This window comes from Haplochromis burtoni, unplaced genomic scaffold (genome assembly GCF_018398535.1).
Source record: "Haplochromis burtoni strain Fernald_Lab_line unplaced genomic scaffold, NCSU_Asbu1 Contig_138, whole genome shotgun sequence".
Classification (NCBI taxonomy): domain Eukaryota; kingdom Metazoa; phylum Chordata; class Actinopteri; order Cichliformes; family Cichlidae; genus Haplochromis; species Haplochromis burtoni.
In genome coordinates this window covers 608935-619855 of record NW_024582499.1, presented here as the reverse complement: position 1 = coordinate 619855, position 10921 = coordinate 608935, and the positions used below count along the sequence as shown (strand labels likewise).

General features: G+C 42.9%; 1 protein-coding gene across 1 annotated transcript; it reads right to left on the bottom strand.

The window, feature by feature from the left end:
- Positions 1 to 3589: 3589 nt before the first annotated feature.
- LOC121815123 (OTU domain-containing protein 5-like) lies at positions 3590 to 7391 on the bottom strand. Its single transcript, XM_042224438.1, has 3 exons — positions 4953 to 7391; positions 4709 to 4865; positions 3590 to 4633 (listed from the first exon to the last, which is right to left on the bottom strand). The coding sequence occupies exons 1-3, from the start codon at positions 4989 to 4991 to the stop codon at positions 4449 to 4451; spliced, it is 381 nt and encodes a 126-aa protein (XP_042080372.1). The 5' UTR covers positions 4992 to 7391; the 3' UTR covers positions 3590 to 4448.
- Positions 7392 to 10921: the final 3530 nt, after the last annotated feature.

The window sequence follows — 10921 nt, the reverse complement described above, 5'->3', positions numbered from 1 at the left end:
CCCATGAAAACACATGTTTTAAAATTTTTACTTTAATACTTGGAGCTGCAGTGATGGTCCAGCGTCAAACTCCTGCAGTTGGCCTGACCAGTCAAGCGGTTATTTATTATCCTGTTTTTCTTTTAATGTAAAGAAATATAAGTAAACATTCACATTTAATCCATCTGCCAACAAAAGAGGTGATGAACACCCTGGGCAATATTTAAAAAATGATCCACATCCAGGGATTTTCCAGGCTCAAAGTTGCAACTACACATGAAAGCCATATAAATATGAGTTGCCCACATAATATAGGAAATGAGTCTTGGTGATTTTCCTTTGGTGGAAGGACAAAATCTTCCCTTAACATGCAGGAAAAACCCTGAAATCTGCTTATTAAATGTGTAATGGCACTACAAAAGCACAACACTGTCATATTTAGCGATATAATAATAACTACATATATTTATTTTACTCTTTGTGTTACATCCGTTTATATGCCTGTATAGTGATAATGGTCTTACCGCATACTTGACACCTCTGGAGTAAAACTCGCACTGTTCACGCACACACAAAAACAAAAACACACAGCTGAGCTCACTTTGATGTGTTAAACCTGCTTTCACACCTTGAAGACCACTTTCTGTTTCGGGTGGGCAGGTGTGTTTTTGCGTGGGTGGGTGAGAGTTGTAGTTTCCCCCCTCGTTGCTGCAGGAGAAACGGCAGCATTTCGCATCAATGGCACCCAGCCCGAGGGGTTGTGACCGTGCCACGGGATGATTTACAGGAAAGACAATGTGGCAGAAAAAAAACAACAACGTTAATTTAGATTTTTCTCCGAGTTTTCAGAGAGTTGTGATGCTTGAAGTGTTTGCATTTCAGGTGACTTTGCTTTCAAAATAAGATTTTAACATTTTAAAGATGGAGTTGCCCCCACACGGTTTCGGGTTAGATCAGTTTCCAATCTTTTATCATTGCAGGTTTGACTCCTCCTAATGTTCAAATGTCTCAGCGTTCCTACCAGATCCAGCAGGAAGAGACGTTTTCTTCTTTTGTCTCAGTAACTGCTTGTGATCCTTACATTAAAGTATTAAAAATACAGGAAAAGTAAAATGTTGATTTTAGTGCAACACTCATGTCAATACTTTATGCAGTGATATAATTGTTTTGATATTTTCCCTGTATTTGAAGTCGGCGCTGAAATGAACCCGAGTGCTTAAAGTTACAGCACGATAAGATTAGATCAGTTTCTGACGTGTGCGACTCACTTGATAAAGTCGGCGTGTGTTTTTGTCTCCCCGTCGCCTGTAAAGGTTTTTGAGTTCATTTTAGGTTCAGCGAACTCCTCGGTAACTTTTCATATCAAATACTCCACAAAAATCCTCGACTTTCACAGAAATGTCGAAAAAATTACATTTTTTCATTCCTCTTTCTTTAATCATCTCATGACCCGTCACCTTTATGAGGTGACATTTAAAGTGTCCTGCCCCCCAGTAGTATTTCAGATGTGAATAAAATGAATAAAACCTTCAGTTGCAGCAGTCAAAGTGTCCCAGATATTTTCATTCACTTTATCTGCATGAAATTTCAAATATTTAATATTTTCTCCTCCTTTTAAAACAAGCCCTGAAAAACAATCCCGATGTAAACAGAAGTTACAGGTGTTGCCATCCTGGTGAATGTCCTTCAGGGGAAAAGCCAAAACGTCTCTTGCGTTTCACCTCTGTGCATGCAGGAACGCCTGATGCTGATGAACGACCTGTAAACACAGTCGGGTGTGAGTTCACATTCCTGCTGGGTCATTAAAAATGGCAGACATGCAGGTATTTCTTTTATTGGCGGGATAGTTGCAAAGGAAAACTCCCACAGTTTGTTGTTACGGAGAAAAAGTTGCAAAGGTTTGGCACGTCTCTTGTCCCGACTCTGTTTGTTGTAGAAACAACGCTGAAACTCTAACATTTCTCGCACGTGCGCGAATCGAATGCCAGCTCGGAAATTTGCCTTGACAGTTTGCTCTCTAACCTGCTGCTCAGCTCACAGTTTTCACTCCACAGGCTTTATTTTTCCGCCAGATTGTTGGAAAATCTGTCTTCTTTCAAACAATCTTAGCGCCTCCTAACTGCCCACAGAGCTCCATTTTAGTAGATATTGGATTTAAGGTGGAAAGCAGAAACGATCGCTCTCTCAGTCCCGTGACCACGTTTAACACTCGGAGCACAAACAAAGCACAGATCTGTAGAGCAACGTCTTGTTTTCAAACCACATCAGTGCCAGATGCAGTTTTTCCCTAATTAATCGCCATGGAGACTGTAACTGACAGCACTCGTCAGTTGATGAGCTATGATTGATTTGGCTTCGATCGATCGCTTCTCTCACGCTCTCATTGGTGGGTTTCTTGTGATTGTGTGGAAATGCTAACAGTAGGTTCAGGAGTCGCACCAGTGATTTCTCCAGAAACCACATCAACAGCCAAACATACCGAACAACACTGTGAACAAATGTTATGGATTTAACTTTCTTTGTCATGTGATTAAGAAAGAGTGTGTGCGTGTTCAGCCAGTTCAGGTGACTTTGTCTGGTTGTGTTTCTCAGTTGTTTGCTGCCTAACAACATCTGACGCACACACACACACACACAGAGGAACAGCTGATACCAACACACCTGACCTGACTGCATGCCAACAGCAGCTGCTGCTCAGCAACAAACAGCTGATCTCAAACAGTGTCACATTTATTTATTTATTATGTCGACTGAAAGTTAATGGCTTTAAAATCTGTACAGTACAGAAAAAAGCTGCCTCCAGCACATGAGCTGGACCTGAACCATGCAGAGTAAAGTTCAGACGGCTGAGACACGGTGTGTGTTTCCACTGACGACACATCCCTGAGTGTGTGTGTGTGTGTGTGTGTGTGTGTGTGTGTGTTTGCTTTTTTAAAAAAATTTAGACCCACGTGTTTGTGGGGTTTTTTCTTTCTCCAAATATTAGGAAACGTCTCCCATGTCTGACGTTGTTGTGCAACGGCCGACTGGTCGCAGTCGTGCTCCCAGCATGCTCTGCAGCTGGTCGTGGTTAGTCACAGGAGTGGAAAGCAGAGTGTGATGAGCGTGTTTCATTGCTCAGCTCCCATGTGTCCAGTTTCACTTCATGTCGGTTCAGATCAGCCGACTGCGTTTAATAAAAAAAATAGTGAGTGTCATTGAATGCATCCACAGGTGGATTTCAGTTTTCAAAGCAGCAGCACCTCGTGACAGGCGGCTCATCCCAGCCTGTGCTGCAGCCGGGGCTGGTTTTACTGCATGTTTACTGCAGTTTCCTCGACGCTTTACTGTCAGCGATGAGATCAGGACAGAGTTAGGTTTATAACCCAGCAGGTTTGGCTTGTTAATCCAGGAGTCAGATCAGAATCACGAGGTGTTTGTTTGATTTTTAGCTTCAAAGTGTTGCTTTTCCACATCGACATGTCTGTTAAACTCAAATAGAGCCATTTAAAAAATAAAAAAGCAAAGCTCAAGATTGAATCCACTCTGTCATTTGAGTTACTTCAGGGTTAATGGTAATTACTGGTTTAAACAGACGGCGTGAGACCGTAATGACCCCGCGCCGTGTAATCAAAAACTGAATGCAATGATTTGGAACCAGCAAACCCTTCGATTATTCACAATACAACACAGAAAACATGTCAACTGTTTAAACTGAGAGAAAAAGCTTGCAACTAATTAAGTTAACTGACAACAGGTAAGCAGCACGATTGGGTGTAAAAGGCGCGTCTTGGGGAGGCGGAGTTTCTTAAAACTAAAGATGGACAGAGGTTCACCAGTCTCCAAAAAAACTGGACTCTGCATGCTGAAGTACTTCATCTTGAGAAATTTCTGGCGCAGAAAGCAAGGCTGAAAATCAATATTGGATGCCCGTGATCTTTGGACTGTCAGGCGGCACTGCATTTAAGACAGTCATGATTCTGTCATGGAAATCCGTGCATGGGCTCAGGAACACTTCCAGGAATCACGGTCTGTGAACACAGCCTGTTCTCTGTGCCATTCAAACAACAAATGCAGGTTAAAGCTGCAAAGAAGAAACCACACGTGAACATGATCCAGAAATGCTGCCACCATCTTTTCTGGGGCAAAGGTCATTTAGATTGAACTGAGACAAAGTGGAAAACTGTTCTGTGGTCAGACAACTTGAATTTTGTCCTGCTATGGAGGCGAGAGACCATGCAGCTCAGTTCAAAGCCTGCATCTCTGATGGTATGGAGGTGGATTAGGCAGGAGTCTTCGCTCTCCCATCCAAATCGTTGAACTCGGGTGTTTCAAACACTTCATTGGCCACAGGTGTATAAAATCAAGCTTGATTCGCTTGATTTACCAATCTGTCATGCTCTACTTTACTGAGCTTTACTACTTATTTATTGTGTTACTTGTTGTGTTTTTGCAGAACTGGGATTTCCCAACTTTTAGGATAACTAAAGTCAGTCTGATGTGCTAAGCGAGTTTGGTTTTTGTACCCCAGGTTTGAAGGCGGGCAGTCCCAGTCCGACCCCGATCGTGGCCTTGTTGGGATTAACCACGGAGTTGTAGTGGATGTTGCGGTGGTAGCTCACTCTGATTGGTTCGTCGTGGTTCTGATGGATGCCGTGGAACGTGTTGATTGGTTCTGGAGGAAGAGGAGGAGGAGGTTGTTAGATGGATGCGACTGGCTGACGGCGATGAAGGTTGTTTCTCGACTCACCTGTGCTGTACTGGTAAACCTCCACTGGCCTGTTGTACATCTCCGCCATGGCCTGCATCTCGATGTGGTTGCCATGGCAGTTGTTTTTCCTCTTCCTGTTGATGTATGTGGTGAAGTCCTCTGTCACGTAGTTGGAGAAATAATCTGCGTTCTTCATCTGAACGCCAAAAGCAAAAACTTTATAAACACAGACTCGAACTATAAGAGTAACACAGGAGGAGGAAAAAAGGACGCGTCTACTCACCAGGTAGTCCATACAGTGTTTCCGCACCACTTCATGCATGTCCTGGTCTCCATACACCTGATCAGCTGAGACACAGACACACAGGAAGAGTCAATTCATTTGGGATTCAGTATAAATGCTGGTAATTTGCCAGAACATTAAACAGATTTAAGAGGTTTTTATCAATGCCACTCAGAATTAAACTAATTCACAACAACCAAGAATACTGAAAAATACGAATACATTAGGGGCGCGTCGCTGTTCGCATCCAGCAAACGAATTTCTCTGTCTTGATTTCAGTCAGTTTGAAATGCCTGCATACATGTGCAGGGTCAGTTTAACAATGATGGCTGATTTTCTCCATCTCACTGCCGGCCAGCAGACATGCTAACGACACGAGCATCCAGGCTACCAACGGATTCAGCACTTTTAAGACTTCTGAATGACTGAAGACATTTTTACTCCAATAAAAAAAATTAACTGTCCTGTTGCTGTGAATCACTAGAGACCTGTCGCTGTGACAGCTCCAGCATTTAAGAAAACTGATATTTGGATGAATTCTAAAGACTTTTAAGATTTTTCCAGGATGTGCAGGAATACTGTAGGTGATTTCCACGAGGAAGCAGATTTAATTTTCCACTAGTCACTTGAGGCTAGTGAGGTCACTTTGTGATCCTTTGACGTCGCTCGTTAGCACTGGACTCGCTCAGAACAGTGAGCTTGGTTTAAGCGATCCTGAGAGAGGTTAGTTTTAATGAGAGCATCATGCACTGTTGCAGTCTGCTAATTGGAGTATGGACCCTGTTTTGTCTTTTTAAGACTACGCAAAGCTTTGTCTCTTCTTTTCAGTCCTCATTCTCGGCCTCTGCAGCTTTTTAAAAAAAACTGTTTTAATTCATGTGCATGCATGATTGCATGCATTCATGTACGCAAAGTTTTTAAAGAATCCCTCTCGGGCCGCCTAATATTTCAGTGTGGAAAGTTTTACTGGAAGTTTCTGCTTGACGTTGACAACTTTGCAAATGGCAGTGGATGCACAAAGGTCACGTCAACCTATGAGAACGGCTGTGTTCTGGTTTGGTTTTGGCTTGTGGTGCAGCTCTCGATTCTTTTTAAACTTTGAGCAGGTCAGTGTTACCGGCATTTAGTCAATACATCACTGCAGGAGGTCAGAGATTCCTGAATCGCACAGAGACGGAGACTGCAGCAGAAAACTTTGAAAATGCCTCTATGATCACTCTGTCTCCTCTTTCAGCTCATGCTCTAGATTATGACAACTATCCTGTAGGACATGGCTCCAAAATAGTGCGTTTTAAGCCAAGTTCAGGTGCGCTTCGTGATTTTTGTGTTCACCAAATATTACTACTCTAGCTGCAGAAAAAGACATTTCAATTTACTGTAAAAGTTACATTTTATAGCCTCATACTATTGATGTAAGGAGCCTGAGCGCGTCATTGGCTGGAAAGACTTAAGACACCATCTTGGTGTTAGTTAAGAGACAGTTGGAAACCAAACATCCCTTCTGATAAAACCCTTGTCTGCTGTACAAGAGCACTGATCTATGATTTATAAGCTAGTGAGGATTACTGCAAAGTAGAACAATTGCAGGCATCACGCTCAAAAGTGGTTTCATCTGACAATTCAAAATAATAATAATAATAATAATAATTCAGGAATGCTTGTAATCGGAGGACATAAACACTGTTTTGTGCATATATGACAACATGTGTGCCTTAAAATTTTGATTTGACCTTTTGTGTGGAAAGGGAACAAAAAGCTAAGGAGGACTGGCGAGTCCAGGGTGGCCTGAGCGCCCGCCATTATGGTTGCACAACTGTGCATGCAAGCAAGGGACCAATGTTGCAGCCATAATTGCAGCATTAGTGTCCCCTGCACTGCCTGCACTGCCCTTTGCAGCTGGTCCTGAGTCTGCACAGAAGCAATGCACTTTCTGCACTGGTCAAAAAAAAGCAAAAAACACTTTCAGTGCTGCAAGGATGTGACAAAACTTATGCTGCTGACAACTGATGCATAATATTTAGTCTGTGAAGCCCGACTTCAAAGCCAAGTGTTGGATTAAAAAAACAACAACCTAAAAACACTAAAAACAAATTAAAACAATATTAATTGATCAATCTGTCGCTCATTTCCCTTTGATTTCACATGTAGATTATTTTCACTGTTTATTAGCCAGTTTTTGCGTTACATGTCAAAAAAATAGAGAAGCAGAAAAAAAGTCAACAAACAAAAATAATGTCACACAAACACACTTCCTGTCTGAGATGGCGGTGGGATGTAAATGAGCCCCATTTCGGTTCAGTTTACAGAAAGTCACATGATCTGTCACCGCAGTAATTCTCAGAACCCCCCCGATGACTTCCTTTTTCTCACTAGCGGTTTGCTTCGTGTTTTTGTGCATAAACATGGCGGTATGACTGCAAAGTGACACACTCATAACACATCTGACACACACACGGCTGAGCAGCAGCAGCAGGTGTGTGTGTGTGTTTGTATATATATATATATCTCAGAAACATTCAAGAGGGAATCTCCCAGTAATCTCCCACTCAGAGCAGTGGCATGCACCCCGGTGCAGGATCTGGAGCGCAGCGAGGTTAACCCGCGGGTTAGTCACACATGCACAAAAACCACAGTTTACTGACCAACAAGTTCTCAGAAAAATGGTGTAAAAGAAGGGCAGCTTCTTTTTTTTTGCAGATAGCCACACTGACTCATGCTGGGATTAAATGACTTTTAATGTGATTGTATTGATGCAGACACGTGTTTAATGCTGCAATAAAATTTAGCAAAACTTCAGTTTTGCTAAAGTTGTGACAGTTTGGTACAAATGACAGTGCAAACTCCAAAAACTCCGTCAGTTTGTCTAATTTCAGGCTTTTTTGATAGAATGAACATGTTTGATATCATTACACCTTTTCTTCATTGCAGCTCATCCAAAAAGACACAACTTTGACTGGCAGAGTTTGCAAAAGATCTCGTGAACTTTCACACCACTGTTGTCTTCGTCCATCTTTGCACGTTTCTTCAGACTATTTTATTGCTAAGCATCAAGGTGCATTAAACTGCATCCCTTTCACTGCAGGATCCCCAGGATCTGTTGGTCACTGGGTCAGTATTGGCCCTTGGACCACGTTTTGCCCACGTGAAGCCTTGGAAGCCAAGTTTGGCTTGGGCAGCGAGATGGTTTGTGCAGGTTCAGTGTTTTTCAGCAGCAACAGGTGCATCTGAGAGTTTGTTGAACAAAGGCATGACGCAAGAAAAGCAGACAGGAGACAAGCACAAAAGACAGAAAACCAGGAGAGGAAGGGACACATGCAACAAGGAGAAGAGAAGGCTACAAGAGGAGAAGGGAAACATAGGAGGAGACAAACAGGAGACGATAGAAGACACAAGGAAATAAGGCAGAAAAACAAAACAGAAGAGGAAACCAAAGCTAGGAGAGGAGATGCGAGACAAGGAGATGAGGCAGGACACAAGGAAATGAGGTAGGAGACATGAGCGGAGACAAGATGCAGAGGAAAAGGAAACAAAAGGGCGAATTTGAGTTGGTTGCTGAGAAATACCACACACACCACGACAGATAGACTTCTGCAGAATTAATAATAAACCACATGCACACACACTCACACCCACACACAAACACGCACACATAAACCACAGCGAGCGTTGTGATTGGTCAGCTTGGACAGCTTTCTCAGAAAGAGGTGGGCCCTCACAGAACCGTGTCCGTCTTGTTTGTTACACCACTGCTGTCGATAAGTTTTTATCTGAAACTCGCAGTTTGACTCCACCCTGACCGCCAACACCAGCAAAGGCTTCTGGGTACTGAAGTTCAGAAGCAAGCTTTAAATTACCAGCAGCTGGACACTAACATGGACAGAAGGGATGTAGATCCTCCTGCTGCTGATTAGATCTCATTATTATTAGTATTTGTTCATAGTGATCAATAAAAACAAGTTATTATTGATTAGAAATATCAGACATTGAAAATATTAGCAGAACCAACATTCTTGGTAGCAGTATTCATATCTTGGTAATCAAGCTTCCAGCTGTCCAATCAGAGAGCAGAGTGACGTCACCATCTCTTCTGCAGAACTTTATCAGCTCCGAAGCTCCGCCCCTGTTTTACACATTCGGAAGCGGGCCGCGGACCACAGAGGCGCCACAGTGACGTGACGTGTGGGCCGCTGGGCCTCACGTCCTTCCTCCTTCTGCAGAATTAAGCTCACTGTCAAGCAGGAACCTCAACTTCCAGTCAGAGGTCAGCTTTAATAACATCAGGCGACCTCAAACAGAGAAGTGCGGCGACTTTGTTAGGTCCTTTAATATGTTCAAAACCTGAAGGTAAACTTACGAGTGGTTCAGATCAGCTGCAGTTAACTGACCCCAAAAACTTTTTTGTGTTTGCGAGCTGGCGCTCCACGACCTCGCTCCACAACGTCCACCTCCCTGCAGCTGTTTATCCAGCTGTTTCAACCCTCAGAGCTGTGAATCCAATCAAAATGTCAAATTCTGACACATTTTTATCTATAATTGTCTGACTAGTTTTCATATTCTTCATACGATTTGTTTTATAGTTTTCTTCTGTTTTTGAAGTATTTCTTACTATGTTTCAAAAACGCCTTCATTCTTCACTTGCAGCCTGACCTTTCTTTGATTCTGCAGAAGTTTAACTGTGTTGTTTCTTTAGACACTGAGTCACTTATTTACTCGTAAATAATGCAACATGAACTCAGAGATTCACAAGGAGATTGCAGAGAATTCAAGGGGAAAGTTAAGAGGGAATTTCCTCACAGCTCAGTGTAGGTGTCTGCATTTGTGTGTCTGTATTTGTGTGTGTCTGTGCACTGACTCTGGGTCGGTTTTGAGTGACCAGCTCCAGCCGACCTGACACTTTGACAAGTTTAAAAGACTAAAAGACTTGTTTGTCGAGCTGAGGTGACCGTGACCTGAGCACGCGCACACACACTCACACACACACACACACACACACGACACACACACACACACACAGACACACACACACACACACACACACACACACACACACACACACACACACACACACACACACTGTATTGAGTTTGTGATCTTAAATGCATGCAGCATTGTCTGACCTTTGACCTCCTTGTGTCAGCTGAAAATTGAGATGGAAACCTTAAAATCAGACTGAAACTTTGTGAGTGAAACATGAGAAACATTCCATGCAAACTTTTCCACTTTTCTATCAGGATGCTGCACAGATGAAGAATGCTCTATTTCAAAATAAAAGCTGTGTCTTTTGAAACTCGGCGGTTTCAGTGGTAAGGCTAAACTTTTAATCTGGAGAGAAACGTTCTCCATTTTCGGTTTGTGTCATACTCTTTGCAGTTTCATTGCCACTCAGCGAGTAGTTGGCAAGCGCTTGAGGACAAGTCAGCTTCTTCCACGCAAACCACAGGGCATCACGGCATCCTGCTGCAGCCCCAAAGCAATCGCAAGGAGGTTATTGGTGCAACAATGTCTTTGCACCAATTTCAACCTGCAGAAACCACAGAAAACACATTTTCCCTTTCCTATGGTTAGTTGACCACCTGGCAACCATCCTGCAGTGGCTGGCTGATGGTCACTGACCAGTCCTAAGTCAGTGATAAGTAGCAGAAATGATGAGGATGATGATGCAGCAGCAGCCGTTCTTCTCTGCGTGAGTAGCTTAATGTTGTTCGTGTGTAATTTACGTTGAGTAGGCTAACCACGTTATTACATTAATGCATGTAAGGTGAACTAGCAAACATCATCATAGCTACATGCGGCTGTCTTCTTGTTTGATGGCAGATACTCCCTTCACCCTGGCCAAAAAGGCTAAAATGACCAAAGAAAAAGTGGAAAACAGTTAAACATGAGAGGTTTTTGGACAAAGTTTGTGTTTTTTCCATTGTTTAAGCACTGCTTCCAGCCAAGAGTGATACCATATATGCCCCATAGCTGCA

What these genes read in the sequence shown, in the direction of transcription:
- LOC121815123 (XM_042224438.1), bottom strand. Translation starts at nt 4,991, where the DNA reads ATGCATGAAGTGGTGCGGAAACACTGTATGGACTACCTG. An exon ending in AACACTGTATGGACTACCTG is followed by an intron (nt 4,866 to 4,952) that starts GTGAGTAGACGC and finishes TTTGGCGTTCAG; the next exon opens with ATGAAGAACGCAGATTATTT. An exon ending in GGTTTACCAGTACAGCACAG is followed by an intron (nt 4,634 to 4,708) that starts GTGAGTCGAGAA and finishes CTCTTCCTCCAG; the next exon opens with AACCAATCAACACGTTCCAC.